Source organism: Psammomys obesus, unplaced genomic scaffold (genome assembly GCF_907164565.1).
Source record: "Psammomys obesus unplaced genomic scaffold, mPsaObe1.curated_primary_1811, whole genome shotgun sequence".
Taxonomy (NCBI): Eukaryota; Metazoa; Chordata; class Mammalia; order Rodentia; family Muridae; genus Psammomys; species Psammomys obesus.
The window spans coordinates 32957702-32975481 of record NW_026585644.1 but is presented as its reverse complement, the minus strand read 5'-3'; the positions used below and the strand labels follow the sequence as shown (position 1 = coordinate 32975481).

The 17780-nt window shown below is 48.3% G+C and overlaps 1 protein-coding gene and 1 pseudogene across 7 annotated transcripts in view; both read left to right on the top strand.

The window, feature by feature from the left end:
- Positions 1-16840, top strand: part of Dtnb (dystrobrevin beta) — a 182391-nt gene extending 165551 nt beyond the window's left edge. For 4 of the 7 annotated variants that reach the window (XR_008722336.1, XR_008722334.1, XR_008722333.1 and 1 more), the window contains 5 exons: positions 8780-8939; positions 9682-9771; positions 10716-10756; positions 15232-15267; positions 16788-16840. Coding sequence is in view for 2 of the 7 variants with exons in the window: in XM_055626256.1 (XP_055482231.1) it covers positions 8780-8939; positions 9682-9771; positions 15232-15236 (255 nt within the window). In the remaining 5 variants the exon portion in view is untranslated. The remainder of the gene's footprint in view (positions 1-8779; positions 8940-9681; positions 9772-10715; positions 10757-15231; positions 15268-16787) is intronic. The other 3 variants (XR_008722335.1, XM_055626256.1, XM_055626281.1) reach the window with 3 other exon arrangements.
- Positions 7093-7860, top strand: LOC129690600 (40S ribosomal protein S6-like; annotated as a pseudogene).
- Positions 16841-17780: the final 940 nt, after the last annotated feature.

Below are 17780 nucleotides of genomic sequence, written 5' to 3'. Positions count from 1 at the left end.
GGAGTGTGAGGAAGGTTACCTATAAGCAGGACACGTCATCAAGTGACCTTGAGACAGAGATGGCTGCAGGGGAGCATGCTTTTCTCTGACAGGGGTTTCTGCTCAAGCCAAGCAATAGCCACTTGGCATTGTGGAGTTGCAGTGATGTGGTGAAGAATATGGCTCGCAGCATTTTTTTATCTGAAAAATACCTCAGATGTCAGCTAGCATCCTCCTGTTTCTAGAAGAGAACGCTGGCCCTGAAAATGGCAGACTGTGTGTGTGCACGGTTGAGAGAGGGCAAGTTTCTAACTTCTATTTTCAACCTCTTGTCACTGACCCACTCTGCCTCCCTCTGTGCTCATCTGGGAAGAGCTGGGAGTTTGTCCCTTCTTTGGGTTCAGAGAAGTGTCACAGGAAGCTGGTAATCATGTTCAAAGAGCCAGGGACTGGGTGTTGAAGCAGGCTACTGGACTCAGGGCCCTTGCTGTCTTCTCATATTAGGAAAATGTTTTCTGGTTGCCTTTTCCTGCCCCTCTTCCTCTTCATGGGCCTTTTTTGGGGGGGGCCTCAGCCTGTCATTAGGGCCTCTAGTCTCTCCCTCAAATCCATCTGCCTAGTTTGTCAAACAAGTTCCAACTGTGAATGCTCTATTAAAGTAGTCATTTAAAACTCAGCGGGCAGTGGTGGCTCACACCTTTAATCCTAGCTCTTGGGAGGCAGGTAGATCTCTGTGGGTTCGAGGCCAGTATGGTCTACCGATCGAACTCCAGGACAGCCACAGCTACACAGAAAAACCCTGTCTGGGTAGGTGCGGGGAATAGTTATTTAAAAAAACAAAAACACGGAGTTGAAGAGATGTCTCAGTGATTAAGAACACTAGCTGCTCTTCCAGAGGACCTGAGTTCAATTCCCAGCACCCACATGCAGCTCATAACTGTCTGTACCTCAGTTTTAGAGGGTGTGACACCCTCACACAGACATACATGCAGGCAAATTGCCAATGCACATTACAGACATACATATACAGTAAGTTTAGTGCATGGATTGTTTATTGCTGTACAGCATCATCCTTTCTGTGGCTTAGAAGAGCATCACCAGGTCTGGTGGTGTACACCTGTGATCCCTCCAGCCTGTCCTATAGCAGACTGTCTCAGAAAAGCTCAAAGGAGAAAAGGGGACGGGGAGGAGAAATAATATCAACCATAGCTCATCCTGGCCCCCATGGGCCAGGAACCCTGCAGAGGCTCCTACAAGGCTACAGTCAAGGGTCACCCAGTCACCATCTCTCATACCCTGACTTCAAAAGTGCCATCTGTCCCGTTTGTCTGATTCATTAGAAGGAAGTCACTTGTTCAGCCAACATTCCAGAACTGGCAATTATTCCAAGATGTGAATGGCGGGTCACTTTGGGCTGTCTGAGGTCTGGCTACCACATTTAGTTAGCTAATTAGAGAATTTCACACAAAGATTTTCCAGCAATGGATAGATTTACTGCTCACTGGGGATTATTGCCTGTGCTAGCTACTTTCCTACTTTCTGTTACAGAAGGAAGAGTGGGAAACTTGATGAACCTCATCACCACTTGACAAGTACTTACTAAGCATCAACCAGTGCTGAACACAGTGGTGTAGGGATGGAATGTGAGAAGACACAGAAGAGCGGGGCTTCAGCTCTCAGAAACAAATGGTCTCAGCCTTGAGGCTGATGCCTGGGGTCCAGCAAGCATTGTGGGTCAGGAGTCACAGAGAGCAGTAGGGAATTGTGCCCCTAAGAAAAGAAGGCACTTTAGGCCTGTTGTCAAGGGAGGGAACTGTCTCTTCAACACAGAGATGCATCATTGCCAGCACTCTTGTTTTGTTGTTGTTGTTGTGTTTTGTTAGAACTATAGAGTAATAGTCTCTTAACATCCCTGGACCAATGACATACCAGACCTTCTCAGGCAGGACAGAAGCTCATGCATATCCATGAGCCACATTAGTCTGACCTGCCCTGGGTACCAGAGTGCTCATACTCTACCCAAACAATGGTTCAGTGGGCCCCTACCAACTCTATCATGCTTTTTTTTTTTTTTTTTTTTTTTTTTTTTTAGATTTATTTTTTTCAGTTGTTTCTACCTGCATGTAGCTATGTGTACCAAGTGCTCTTGGTGCCTGAAGAGGTCAGAGGAGGTGGTTCATCCTCAAGAACTAGAGTTATAGATGACTGTGAACCACATGTGGATGGTGGGACTTGAACCCTCATCCTCTGGAATTGCAGCCAGGGCTCTTAACCACTGAGCCATCCCTCCAACTCCTGTTCTAGCACTTTGAATATGCAAATATCAAGTAGCTAACCTTGGTGGCCACTGGAAGGGAGACAGCCAGTTCTGTTGAGGGGCACCACCCCTGAGAAACTACCTATGCCCAGTAGATAGTCCAGCCCCACCCCCACGCTTGACGAAGGTCTTGTTTTCAAGCAGGTGAAACTGGGAGGGAATATCTATGAGATGAGCCGAGGGAAGAATTGGCGGGGAGGGGTTAGGGTAGATCAAAACACATTATATGCATGTATGAAATACCCATCTTACAAAGGAAAAAATTAGTTGGCCATAACAGGATTCACTTGTAACTGGGAAGAAAGGATTCATACTCTGATAAAGTAAGGAATGTTTAGTAATTACTGACAAATAAAACTGAGTGTTTGACAAAATTTTAAAAAGTCACATTATATTAATCCAAGTTAGTAGACTTTGGGGGTCATTTCTGCATTGGTGGCAGTGAACATTTGTGCATTTTAGATGGGCTTTTCATGTCTCTCAGGGTGTGCTCGGAGTGGACTTTGCTGGGTTACATTCGTAGGTGTTCAGTATTCTGAGAAACTGCCAAGATCCTGGCAACTTCTCAGGGTCAGCAGCAGTAGAAGGTTTCAGGTTCCCCACACCTCTGATAGGTCTTTTCAGCTGTCCCTGTTTCTGAGCAGTGTATTGCATTGTGTATGCTTGGGACTTGGCATGTGCATAATTTTGCTACTCAAACACCTTCTTTGAGAAAATATGTGCTCAGATTTCGCCCGCTTTCTCGTTGGATTTGTCATGTTACTGAGTTAGGAGAACTCTTTGTATGTTCCAGGCATTGTTCTGCTTCAGATATAATTTGTGGATGTTTTGCTTCAATCTTTGCCTTCCTCCTGGCTCACATCCAATGTAAAGTTACTATTTTTAACTGTAAAAAATCAGTGGCTTTTAAAAATTATATTCACCAAGTTGTACCATCATCATTACCTTGAGTTTTAGAAACTTCGTCAGTCTCAAAAAGAAGCCTCAAAGCCATTTACAGTCATTCTCCATCCTTCCCGACCCCCACCTGCCTCATAACCACTAATGTACTTTGCCTATGATTTCCCTATTCTGGGAATTTCATATAAGTGGAATTTTTAGAATGTGTGGTTTTTCTGTGAATGGCTTCCTTCACTTAGCAAATTGTAAGAAGATGTGGTGGTTTGAATAGGAATGGTCCCACAAACACAGGTGTTTGAATGCTTGGCCCATGGGGAGTGGCAGTATAGGAGGTGTGATCTTGCTGGAGTGGGTGTGGCCTCATTGGAGGAAGTGTGTCGCTGTGACGTTGGGCTTTGAGGTCTCCTATGCTCAAGCTACACCCAGTGTGGCATACAGCCCTCTTCTGCTACCTGCGGGCAGATCAAGATGTAAACTTTCAGCTCCTTCACTAGCACCATGTCTGCCTGCATGCTGCCATGTTTCCTACCATGATGATAGTAAACTGAATCTCTGAACTGTAAGCCAGCCCCAGTTAAATGTTGTCCTTTATAAGAGTTGCTGTGGTCATGGTGTCTGGTCATAGCAGTAGAACCCTAAGACAGATGTAATGGGTCCTTCATTCCTTTTTTATTGCCTAATACTATTCCATTGTATGGGTATAGCACATTTTAGTTAAAGTATTCATCAGTCGACATTTGAGTTGTTTCTGCTCTTTGGCTGTGTCAGTTAATGTTCTTGTGAACATCTGGACACCAATTTTTGTTCAAACATGTTTTCATTTCTCTTGGTTGAGTGTAGACCCCAGAGTGGAGTTGCCATGTCATGTGGTACTCTCAGCCTTTTGAGGAGCTGCCAAGCTGTTTTCCACAGCAGCTGCACCATTTTACATTTCTGCTGGCAGTGGCTGAGGATTCCAGTTTCTCTCCATTCTTGTCGGCACTTGTTATTGTCTTTTTTGTAGTGTTCATCCTTACGGGTGTAAAGTGATAGCTCATTGTGGCTGTTCATTTCTTTCCTTAATGGTTAATTAAGTATCTTTTTCATGCCTGTTGGACCTTCTGCATCTTTAGATAATTGTCTGCTTGATCTTCTGCCCACTTTAAAATTAGATTATTTGTCCCTTTATGACTGAGTTGGGAGAGCCCTTTAGATGTGCTAAGTGCAGGTCCCTTATCAGAAACGTAATCTTAAGGCTATTCTCCCTTTGTGCCACCCTTTCTCTTTTGTTGTTTATCACTTAAAATTTTTATTGTATTATTTTGTGAGTGTGTGTGCATGGGCCCATGGAGGCCAGAAGTAGGCTTTGATTCCCTTGGAGCCACCTGATACAGGTGCAGAAATCTAATCCAGTTCTCTGGTAGCAGGGGTCTCTCTAGCCCTGATCGCCTGTTCACTGAAACAGGGTTTCATGTAGCCCAGGTGTCTTTGATTGTTGCCCACTGTACAGCTGAGGCTGGTCTCCAACCCTAGCTCTGGGATTGGTAGACCCAACACCCAGCTCTTTCATTCGTTCGTTCGTTTGTTTCTTTATTCAGGCAGGGTGTTTCTTATATAGCCCTGGGTGGCCTAGAATTCACTGTGTAAACCAGAGATATTCCTGTCTCTGCCTCCCCTAGTTTTATTTAGATTGTTGATCCAGTTTTTAGTTGATCTGCCGAGGTGGAGTTTAATGACTTATTTTGAAGAGCAAAGAGTGTTGTTGTTTTTTTAACCAAAAGATAATAATTTTACACAGTCTATTCTAAGATGTGCACTGTATTGATTAACTATATCTATCATTAGAAGCAGGTAATAATTTCTTGTGATAAGAACACTCAAAATCTTCTCTTCTCGATATTTTGTCAGAAGTCTTTAATAAAGGGGCTGGAGAGATGGCTCAGAGGTTAAGAGCACTGACTGCTCTTCCAGAGGTCCTGAGTTCAATTCCCAGCAACCACATGGTGGCTCACAACCATCTACAATGAGATCTGGTGCCCTCTTGTGGTGTGCAAGTGTACATGCAGACAGAACATTGTACATAATAAATAAATAAATATTTTTTAAAGTCTTTAATAAAAAAAATAACAAAACAGTTTATCATGGGCTGGGGAGATAGCTTATTGGTAAATCCCGTAACTGGAGTGCAGAAGTAAGAACGTTCCTGGGGCTTGCTGGCCATCTAGACTAAGCTAATCAGTGGACTCTGAGGTCAGTGAGAGACCCCCATCCCAGGTGGAAGATGGAGAAATGCCAAGCTGTTCAGAGCAATGGCTGTGCTGGGTCTGGTGGTACATACCTATAGTGCCAAGCACTTGAAGAAGCAGGCAGGATCTCTGTGAGTGCAAGGCCAGCCTGGTCTACAGAGAGATCCTGTCTCAAAACAAAACAAAAGGCACTAGCTGCTCCTCCAGAGGACCTGGGTTCAATTCTAGATATGCACGTGGCAGCTCACAACTATCTGTACCTCCAGTTCTAGGAGGCTTGACTGATCCTCAGGCATATAGTACACAGACCCACATATATGCAGGCACAACACCCACACACGTAAAATAAAAATGAATAAATCTTTTAAAAAGTAAGGTGATTGTAGAAGGTACCTAATGTTGATCTCTGGACTCTCCATGCAACACACAAACACACACACATATTAAAAAAGCAATTTGTTTCTTTCTTTGTTCTTTTGAATATCATGGTTTGCGTGTTCTATCCAAGAAGTCTTTGCATAGGATTTTCTTTTGGTTTCTTTAGAAATTGTGCAATTTTAAATCTAACACATTTTGAGGTTCTTCTGCTTGTTTGGGTTTTAGAGACAGGCTGTCTGTGTGTGTAGCCCTGGCCATCCTTGAACTCATAGAGATCCACCTGCCTCTGCGTTCCAGGTGTTGGGATTAAAAGCGTGTGCCACTACCACCCAGTGTTTGTTTTTGAGTGTGAAATATGAGTCTAAATTCATATTTATTGATCATGCTCTGAGAGTATGCTAAGTGATAAGCAGAATTTAAAGGCATGAACATGTTACGTATTATCCATAGTTCTATATGTACGCATAACTTAGAAAATTCCACACCAAAATCTTTGGTAAGAAAAACCAGATGTTTCCAAAGGGAAAAGATGAAGGGACTGAGCCTGTGAAGAATTGGTAGTAAAGGTACAGTTTATTTGTACCGTTTTTAGATTGCACATAATTACTCATTGTACTTATTGTATTGTACTTGATCATTTTCTGAGCTTTTATATTTCTTAAATTAAAACAGACACAGAGTAGTATGGTATGCCTGTAACCCCAGTATTTGGGAGGTAGAGGCGGGAGGAGTAGGAATCCAGGCTGGGCTCAGCTACATAGCAAGTTCAAGGCCAGCCAGGGCTACATGAGACCCTATTGAAAAAAAATAACACAACATAACATACCCACACACAGGGTTCAGCAAGAATCACAGAGGCAGGGCAGAGTGGCATGGCCCCGAAGTCCCATCATGTGACTACAGCAGGAGAATCCTGAGGTTGAGGCCGTATCTCAGGGAACAAGCCTAGAGAATAGGAATCCTAGTGAACACAGTATTCCATTCAGCACCCACACGGCTGCAGCCCTGAGGGGAGCATCGTGCATACCTCCAGGCAGCCTGCTTGGGGCACGTTCTGTCTGTGTGGCGGTTCTGAACTAGATCCCCAGGGGGACTCAGTGGAACTCATTCTCATTGTCACTCCTACTCTCCCGGTGTTGCTCCCACAAAATCCTCCAATCTAATCCCCTGGGTCAAGGATCTGCTTCTGATTGGTTTAGTTCTTCCAGCCGCCACACGCCATTGTTCCAAGCTACCTTTAAAACTATGCCAGCTCTTTCTCATGGCACCTCTCGGTTGGTCAGCCTTGTCGAGATGAAGCCATATATCTCCTTCCCGGCCACTGGCTGTCAGAAACTCCTTCAAGTGGACAGTAGACGCAAGCCTTTCTATGAGACGCGCATGGCTGCAGGAGCAGCTGCTGGTGCTCTGCGCGAGGAGTGGGAGGGTTATGCAGGCTGAACCAGTGGTGCAGACGACAAACAAGGTTTCCCCATGAAGCAAGGTGTGCTGACCCGCGGCAGAGTGCGCTGTTGTTGAGTAAGGGGCATTCTTGTTATAGACCAAGGAGAACTGGAGAGAGCAGGCACAGTCTGTTAGGAGAGCGTATGGGTGACAGTCTGATGTTCTCAACTTGCTTATTTTGTTCCTGGACTGACAAACACTATGTGCCTCAGTGGTTGGGGCCCAAAAGAGCTAGCAGAATCCGAAAACTTTTCAGTTTCTCTAAAGAAGATGATGTCCACCATGTGGTCATAAAGTTCTTAAACAAAGGAGGTGAGAGGCCCAGGACCAGCACACCCAAGATTCAGCACCTTGTCACTCCACGTGCCCTACAACATAATTGCCGACATCTTGCTCTGAAGAGACAATATTCTTAGCTAAACAAGTTGGAGGCTGCGGGACATGCTAAGCTTTTGGAGAGAATGAAGGAAGCAAAGAAGAACACCAGGAACAAATTGCCAAGAGCCATCGGCCATCCGTGCCAAGAGCTTTTACTTACCAGTCTGAGTCCAGTAAAAAATAAGTCTTTAAGCAGTGGTAGTGCACACCTTTGATCCCAGCAGTCAGGGAGCAGAGGCAGACAGATCTCTCTAAGTTCAAGGCCAGCCTGGTCTGCATAGTTCCAGGACAGCCAGGGCTCTGTAGAGAGACCCTGTCTAAAATAAATAAATAAATGAATAAATAAAAATAAGTGAGTAATAAATAATCAGACCTTGGAGAAAAGGAAAAAAAACAAAAAACAACAACAAAAAAAAACTATACCAGGCTTTAATGAGGAAAGCTTCTAATGAGCGTGTGGCCGCTCTCACCTCCCATGCCTAACCAAACAGACCTACCGAGTGGGTGTGGCAAGTGCAGTTGTGCTGACCGGACCCTGCAGAAGCACAGCTGCCTGGGTGGGCTCTCTCCTGGGGGAAGGGCTGCCCGTGGAGTGGAAGAGGTTATTCTGGCACCTCCCTCCGCTGAGCTGTGCTTCCTCCCACACGCTCTCAAGGAGCCTGTCACATCATCTTGCTATTTTCATGTATAAAAGTCATATTCAAAGATGGCCACTTTCTACCTGCAGGTTCTTGGGGAATCAGATGAGCAAGGGTGCTGAATGTTGACATGCAAAGAAGATGTTTATGTTCGTTTGTTTTCTCCCTCTTGGAACCTCCTACTCTTCTGACCAGCATGTCCACTGCATGGCTCCCGCCTCTCTTCCTAACACTTCTTCCCCTCCTTTCTCAGCCTGTTCTTTTTGTTTTGCTTTTTTCTGAGACAGGTTCTCACCCTGTAGCTTTCAACTTCCTGTGTAGTCCAGGCTGCCTTTGAACTCCCAGTTATCCTCCTGCCTCCTAAGTGCTAGATCTTACAGTGTTCTTCCTCCCACCCCGCTCCCTTTCCTCCTTCCTCTCCTGAGTCTTTCTTTGGTAAAGCATGACCTGGGAAGTGTTTTCCCCTTTTGTTGGAGAGATTAGACCTCCATGGTGACATGTTTTCCCTCTGATCTTCCCAGGCTCAAGCCACAGGGTCACCACACACATCACCCACTCATGGAGGAGGCCGCCCTATGCCCATGCCCGTGCGCTCCACATCTGCCGGCTCCACCCCGACCCACGGCCCACAGGACTCACTGAGTGGAGTTGGGGGAGATGTTCAGGAGGCCTTTGCACAAGGTGAGTTTCCAGACGCTGAAAGCGCGTCCAGGTTCCCTGCCAGGATTTCTCCAGCTGCTTTCCTTTTGTGCTCTTGGCTTTGGATGATCAGATAGTGTGGCCACAGTAATCAGATTTACAGTATAAATAAGTTATGCGCTGGCTCCTTCTCTGTGATGGGCTGGTCTTCTGTGGGATGTCTGCAGGCACACGTGTCTGGCATCCTGGGTTCTGAGCTCTGGACTGAAGGAAATGCCTTGCCCTTTGGGCTTTGCCTCCTCCAGAAGAATTGGATGGGATAAACTCAGATCACACATTTGTCCTGTAAGGTCCTTAAAACAAGCAAGAACAGGAAGAGTGGCAATCTCCATAGGACCTAGCTGAAGGTCAGTAAGTATGCACTTGCCACAGCCAACTGAGGAACTAGGGACCTGCAATCTTAAATAAGGGACAAAGGAGTCTTGAGGGGAGGGAATGGAGACAGGGAAATGGGAGGTAGTGGTGTTGGGGAGTTCAGCTGCTCACCCCAACACTGAGGAACACCCTGGGGCCAAACTAACATGAAACCCCACTCTCTACTGTGGTGCCTACAAAGCATGGACTTGACAGGCTCCTGCTGTCCCAGTAAAGTGAAACAGTGGATGTACTAGGAGCATACCAAGCCACCGCGATCTCCCCTAGTCATCTTCCAGGGCCTCGCTGGCTGGGCTGGCGCTCTTCTCATGCTCACCCACCTGCATCGCCATCTGCTCTGACCCCTCAGGTTCGAGGAGGGACCTCCGCAATGACCTGCTGGTGGCTGCTGACTCCATTACCAGCACCATGTCATCCCTGGTGAAGGAGCTCCATTCAGGTGAAACCCAGAGCTCCCCCCGGTCTCCTCCTCCCCTCTGCACCCAGGCTTTCCTGCCCCGGCCCACCACTGGGTGCACAGCCCTTCTTCCCACTCCATTTTCCCTTCTAGGAACACACAGGATCTTCACCCAGGGCCTCCCTCCCACATGAGGTCACGGTTTATATTAAGAACAGTCTGATGGAGCAGGCACAGTTCCAACTTGAAGGAACTGCTCTTCAGTGCAGCCAGACCCTCCTCACTCCCTTGTCCCTGCCTACACTTTGTCCACAGCGGCTCTTTCCCTAGGCTGGCCACCACCTCATTCTGAAGCCGTACGGGAGGTGGCGGCAGTCAGCACCAAGCCACCTGTCTGTTCCAACCGCCCTTTGGCTCTCTCCTGTTTGATTCTGTTCTGAAACTCTCGTCTTCTTTTGTCCGTAACCAGGCTCTGATCTCACCTGAAGATCCCAGCTGCAGCTCCCTCTGTTCTGCATGTTCGGTTCTATTTGACTTCCTCCTCCATCTCTTCATGACTCAGCCACTATAGCGGCTTCCGATAGTTTTCTGCTTCACAGCCTTTTCTTCTCACGTGAAACCTAGGGAAAGGAGGGGAGGATAAAAGGCCACCATATCACCAAGTATCCACTCAGGTCCATCAGTGATAGAGCCATTCAGTGCGTAGGAGTTATTTTCCAGCCCTGGCATTCGTATGGGGGCTGCCGTCCTGAGGACTGCAGCATTCACACCAAGGGTCCATCTCTGTCCTTCATGCAGTGCTTCTAAGTACTCTGCAGCGGTTTAGCACAGTTGCTGAGTAAAAGCACAGGGCAGTGTCTCCATGGGTCATTCAGACACGCCTGTGAGAGGTGAGCCCAGCGTATTTTTCAGCAAGGGAAAGCATCCCCTTTAGGGCTGTTGTCTTTTCCACACCTCCGCCCTCAAGTCCGTCTGTTTTCCTACAGGAGAGCTTACACATGTATCCTGATTGGCTTTCCCAGCTCAGGTCAGTTGCCCATTCTGCCACAGGAGAGATGATGCCCTTACCCTACCTCACCCTATTTCCCATGCCCAAGATGAAGCCCAGCCCCTCACTGGGCATGCGTGGGGTGGGGGAGGACCTCACAGCTGGTTAGAAGGCCTTTTCTCTAATGTAATTCCCTAATAGGCTTCCCTTACAGTTTTAGAGGGAATTTCTTAGGGGTTTTTAGGACCATTCTTTATCTGTGCAGTTGTGCTCATGGCCACTTGTTAGGGTTTATGCAAAACAAGTGGCTCATGAGCTCAGTACTCAAGAATGAGAATGTAACGTGATTGACAGGAACTGAGTCAGGCATGGTAGTGCATGCCTGCAATCCCCAATACTTGAGAGGCTTATGAATTCAAAGCCCACCTAGGCTACCTGGGGGGAAGAGGGACAAAACTAGCAGTGTGTCATTTAGAAAGTACATTAGCGATCCTATCATCCATTCCCCTTAGTTTAGAAATGCCATAAATAATTTTTCAGAAAAGCAATTTGCCTGAGATCATACCGTGCACAAAGGCAAAACTGGTTCTAGAGCTTGGATGTAGAGAAACATGAAGCCAGGGTTCTGACCCCTCCCAGGACAGAGGTTCTGTGAGGCCCAAACCACAGAAGCCTATAGGTTGACACGGACAGAGGTACACATGACCCAGCACCCTGTTAAATACAGAGACAAATCCTATAGCTCAGTGGAATATAGCAAATGCTGACTTCTTCCTTGAAGGTGGCTTCCTGGGCTTTTGTTAGCTAGGAGTGCATATCCGGGTTGACAGGGTGGTCACTACCAAGTTTTCTCCCCTTTAGGGGAGTCTACCCAATCTTTTTAATACCTCAAATATGACAAGATTGTCTGCTTTCCTGCTTGTCCATACCTGGTGAGAGGTGTCCTGGTTTCCAAGGTTCTAATTCAGAGAGAACACACGGCCCCTAACTTCAGAGCCCATGTTAATCTGGGTTTCCTCCACTGTGCACTTCCAGGATTGTTTTCTTGAAATTGAACACAAACTGCTGAATATAACCCTAGCAGACAGCACCCCCGCCCTGATCATCAAATGCATCAGTGGGTAACATCATGCCCTTTGCTTCACGTGTGCGCAGGGTTCCAACCAAACAGTGCCAGAGTGTGGGGATGGTGAGCATGGGCAAGGGACATTTACACCATGGAGGCTGCTTGCTGCCTTAGGTCTCTGCCTCAGGCACACTCACCTGCCTCCCACACTGGTGCTAGACCAAAGGGTCACTGGCCTCCTTGGACTTGTTTCCACAGCAGAGGAAGAAGAGAAGATGCAGGATGGGAAAGACAGAAGTAAATGCAAGGCAGGACCCCTAGTTTGAATGGGAACTCAGGCTCTAGAGCAGCGGATGCTAACTCCCTTACCCTTTGTTTCTGACCTCTCTCCTACCACATCCTCCCCAAGTCTGCAGCCCCCACAGTTCCTCCTGCCTGTTTTCCCAACTGCTTCTGAGGTGTGACCACAGGTAGGATGGTCAGGTGACCTACTCATACTCTGGGACACAAACACGTCACAAACATTGCCTGCCCGCAGCGTTCATGGGGTCAGTAGTCTAACTGGAGAAGAATGACTGAGAGATGCAGAAGAAGTGGGGAGAAAACAAAGCAGCAGAAAGGGGTGGTCAGAAAGTCCTGGATGCTGGCTGGGGAAGTAGCTCAGTTGGTGGAATGCTCACCTAGCATGCCCAAAGGTGAACCCCAGCACCACGTAAACCACAGAAGTGGTGGCACGCACCTGCAGCCCCAGCATGTGGCAGGTGGAGACAGGGGATCAGAGATTTGCACTCATCCTCTTCTGCAAAGTGAGCCTTAGGCCAGTGTGGGCTAGATGACACCTTGCCACATAGGTAGATAGATGGTGGATGGATAGATAGATAGATAGATAGATAGATAGATAGATAGATAGATAGATAGACAGAGTCCACCATTAAATTTATAATAAATTATACCAAGACTTTCTGAAAAGTCTTGTAGGTTGGAGTAGGTGGCTTCCTGGAAGAATAAAAGCAAGAAAGAAAGGTGTTGGCAAAGGACAGTGATGTCTTCTTCATCTCACTTATGCATTGAAACTGCTTATGTAATCATCATGTGTGAAAAGGGCTACACTAAATAATTTTAGTAAAATCTCATGAGATCCTTAACACTGAGATACACAGATTATAATATTTCTGTTTTAGTAATAGCGGAAACAGATTCTAGGGGAGTCTGTTCTTATGAACTCTTGAGTGGGAATAAATGGCCTTGAAGTAGGTCTTTCTGACTCCAAACTTCATGCTCTTGATTGTCGCCTTTCAGTGGGATATTAAACAGATAGCAAAACCCTCCAGACGCTTGAGAGTCTCAAGTTATGTCTTTCATCTATTAAGATGTTGTTTCTGGATTGCTCCAGAACATAAACTCCCTAAGGTGGAGATTTTGGCCTGTGTTGTTGGTGATGTATTCCCAGCATCTAGAATGGTGTCTGTCTTCGAGTAATGTCAGTGAATGAACGAGTAATGTCAGTGAATAAACCTGTCTAAGGAAATGAACAGGGCAACATGATAGCATTAAGTGAGAAGGAGTGGTCAACCAGCCTTAGGAGGTGAAGGGAGAAAACAGGAAAGACGAGGAGAGCCAGTGCTCCTAGCTACTTCCTAGCCTATAGATAGGTCTATGACAGCCATTTTCATTTGGCTTCAGAGCCACAAAGGGGAAGGATTCTAGACAAGACTCCAAGGCTATTAACTGGACAGGTTAATAAGTGGCAGAACCTGGATTCACCCCAGGAGTCTCCAGCTCCAAGCACAGTGCTTTAATCTAAGCAGAACAACGAGACTTAGTGAAGCAGAGATGCCCCGTGCGAGGTGGAAGGCAGTCAGGGGGAAACAGGTGGGAACGCACTCAGAACAGTGGCTTTGTAGTGCCATTTGTCCCTCAGGGATGGTATGGATGAGAGGCCTGAGAGAAATGGACCACTGGGCATGAGTCAGTGAGACTGGCTGGCCTGGCCACACTTGAGTCTGTCAGAGGAGAGCAGCCATTCAGAGGTCCAGGTCCAGATAAGCCAGGCTATGGGGCAGGAGGAGCAGAGACACACCCATGCATGTAAATACCCACCCACCCCAGGCATTTGCCCATACCCCAAACTCCAGTGTTGCTGTGGAACATTCTTGATAAAGACATGGCAGCTGCTGCCTTGGCCTCCAGTCCCATGTGCCTCTTTGCTCTAGGTGCTCCTCCAGGCCCCTCCCCAGTCTCACCCCACTTCCCCAAAGCAAGCCCAGAGCCCTGCCTCTGCCGCTCCTCTCTGGCCTTGGCATGGACTCCAGCCCTCCCATAGGAACTGGAGTGGTTTCCCTTGGCCAGTCCTGGCTCAGGGCCCTTCTGTCTCTGTCACCCCTGTCAGTACCCTTCTGTCTGACTGTGGTACTTGCTCTTAGCCTCTCCTTAGCCTCTAAGCGCACATGCCAGGGTCTGCATGTCTGTGTGGAGGCTTTCTGTGGGAACACCTGAGTTTCTGTGGTTTTCAAGTGCCATCTCTAAGGGCAGGAGGGTACCGTTGGGGTGCAAGATAAGTAGAGTTTTCTTTTGCCTCTCAACATTGTGTGGGCCCTTGCAGTTCTGGTATGGGGACACTTAAGATCAATAACTACTGATCTTGCAGAGAAAGACTTATTTTCTTTGGGGTGAAGTCACGTGACATAAACACAATCCAGACATTTCCCTGCCCAGCACACTTGGGTCTGTTCAGCATACAAGTCATAAGCACCAAATGGGTACTTTTGAAAAGCAGGCTTCCCTTTCCTGTATTCACCTCTAGCTCTCACCTCTGTCTGCACTACCCTGGCTGTCTGCATCCCAGAGAAGGGTGCTGCAAAGCTGTGGGGACCCCTCCTCAAACATCCTGCCCAGTGTAAAACAGAGTCACAGAATGAGGCACACTGTTGCCTCCACTGTCTGCCCCTGCATGTCACATTTGTCTGGATGACTCCAGAGCTTCTATTTCCTTCAGAGTGCCCCCTAGCAATCTCGTGTATTCACTGAGGCACCTTGATGCATATCTGGGCAGCAGTGGCACCTCTGAGGACTGACACGGCCTCGGAACATCCGAGGGGCCCCAGATAGACATGTTGTTCCAGAACATAGAGGAACACTGTCCCCATCAACACGGCTCCCACCTTGTTTCCTTTCAGAACCAAGCAGGCTCTGCCCCCACTATGACTGCTCCCTAGAGTTAGGGTGGCCCCGCCTCTACTGATTTTCTTCACAACCCTCCATGGCAGCTGACTTGTGGGTTGCAGGTAACCTGCCTCTGCCCCATTATCCCTGGCAGGAAAGCACAACAGAAAGGGAGATTTAAGTCTAGCCCCTGGCAGGATGGGTCAGGAAAGCCCCCTTAGGGAAGTCCAGAGAGCCGAGGAGAGCCTGAGTGTGACCTGTCTTGTTTCTGCCTATGCTGCTGCAGGTTAGCTGAGGAGCCGCCAGGACACAAGAAGCTCAGGTGAGTAGTGTCCTTCCTCCTTCCTCCTCCTATCACAGGTCCCAAGCCACAGCAAGCCTGACTTACAATTAGAATGTCCTTGAAAGAACCTTGAAAGAGGAAAAGAACAGCACCTTTTCCTCTCCTCCCCCACTGCAGCCGCCACTGCACCTGTTTACTGGGTTTCTGGGCAGTGGCCTGTCTTTCATTGCATATCATGGCCTGATGTTACCAACAGCAGAGACTAAAGCAGGTTGCAGAGCACCAGCTGAGAGTAATCTCCCTGGACTGCCTCTGCCACAGTACCCCTGTCCTCAGTAGCCACCAGCCACCCCACAGCAAGAACTCCCCTGGGATCTTGTCGCTCAGCACTGCCTCCTAATGTGGTCTCTACCCAGTCACACTGACTGCAAAGAACCAGTGGGTCAAAGGACAGACACTTTTCTGGTCTTAAAGAACCAGTCTTAAACAACAAGCCCCCCCCCCAACCTTTTTTTTAAAATCTGTATTCTGATGACAGCTGAACTACCAACTATTGCAACTTCAGGTCTCACTTTGTAGCCTTAGCTGGGAACTCAGCATGTAGACCAGGCTGTGCTCGAACTCATACAGATCCAGCTGCCTCTGCATCCTGAGCTGTACCACCAAGCTTACTCTCTGCTTCCTATTTTTTTTTAATTGGGGGTCTTTTTCAGTTACCAGTCTTCAGGGTAAAAAGTCCAGGGCCGAGACATCACCTACCAGAAAAGGAACTTTCTCAGGTACCCTTCTAAGCAGTGTCTTCTCAGAGCTGCCTCTGGGCTGAACTGGCCCCACCCTTCCTTCAAGGTCAGCCTGCACACTTGGTTTGCAGGACTGGTTTCGGGTGGGCAGCACCTGGGTACTGCTGCTCAGTGTATGCAGATCAGGCCCTTCCTGTGGCAAGCCCAGGCCACCATGCTGTTGGTGAGGTCAGGAACTGACTCAGAGGCCTTCGGGAGCCTTCCAGGTCTCCTCTGTCTTTAGGGCAAGAGGGAGCTATATGGGCACCCTCTGGCCTGTTCCCTTGGTGTACACAAGGGAGCCAAAGCCCACTCAAGAACTTGATGGCAGGGCTAGAATCGGCTATTGTCTCTGCCTCCAACCCATGTCAGGAGCTGTGAGAAGCCAGCAGTAGAAACAGATGAAAAATGCCCAACACTGCTGCCAGAGGCTGGGCTCCCTCTCCGTCCTCTCATGACCATCAGAACCTCTGCATTCTCAGCCCAGTTCCTCTGCCACACATCTTCCCCTTCCAAACCTGACATTGGGAACCCAGTTTTTTATCCAGTCAAAGCACTTCCTACCCCTGGACATAGCAGTGACCTCGGAAGACATACATCCTCTCCCACCCCAGCCCCATCCCACCTAAAGAGAAAAGACACCAGAAAGCACAATTGAACTGAGAGACCCAACACTCGCACATGCACGCACACACACACACAGATCTGCTGCTTCACAGCTGTTGGCAGCTTTGGCCTGACCCCCAGTGTGCTTGTGACTAAACAGTCTGTCTTGTACAGGCACAGAGGCGGAGGAGCAAGCTGGCACCGACAAGACAAGGGAAGGCCTTCCCCCAGAGGCACATTCCTGCCCGCCTCTCTGCTGCACACCTGGACCGGGGCTTGCAGGCTGCCAGACTCACTCAACCACCGAGAGCGGAGCCAAGCCCATGGGAAGCGGGGAGGGACTGCCCGAGGCCCTAGCTGGTGGGCCTCCTTGCGTAGCCCTGCATGTTCTAGCATCTGCATTCCTCCCTCAGGGCATGGTCTCATCTCTGCATCAGGAATTTACCAGGAGATGGAAAAGAAAAGAAAAAGCACTGAGCCCGCGTGTGTTCCTGACCTAATGGGGTTCCTCCTGGCATCTGGCCAGCACAGGGTACTCTCCCTAGTATAAGCACACAAGTTTCTTTCCTACCTTTGACCTTTAAAAACCAACAGCTCTTCTGTCTATGCAAAGAAAGCTGCAGGCCTTGCTGGGTTCTGCAGACATTCACACCCTGGCCTCAGTGCTAAAAATAGTAGTGCTCCCCCTTCCTCTCTGAACTGGTGAGGCTTCCGCCCGCACAGTGCAGTGCTGTTGTTGTACAGCCTGGAGAAGGGCAGAGAACTCTGGTCCAGTCGGTGGGGAGGCAGCAGTGTGCAGAGTGCAAAGCTGGGACTGGCAGCCAGGGGCGCACTGCCTGGGCATGCTCGGGCATCCTGTCTCCTGGGGTCCTGTGGCACATGTGATCACTGGGTCCAATTCACATTTTCTTTTTACCTGTTCCCTGAGCTCCAGGATGTCATTTTTATTAGAAAAGCTACTATAAATATTTATAGAGGGCAGTGACTGGAATGAAGTGAGAGGGCCCACGGCGGCACTGCAGCGTTCCCTACCCACCTCTGCAGACCCCTCCCTAATGTTGAGGCGTGTGCAGAGCCCTGGGCCGAGCCCATGGCCACATGTGGATGGGGTCCCATGAGCATCTCCTAAAGGAGCAGTCGGAAGAACAAAGAATAGAATTGTCTTGT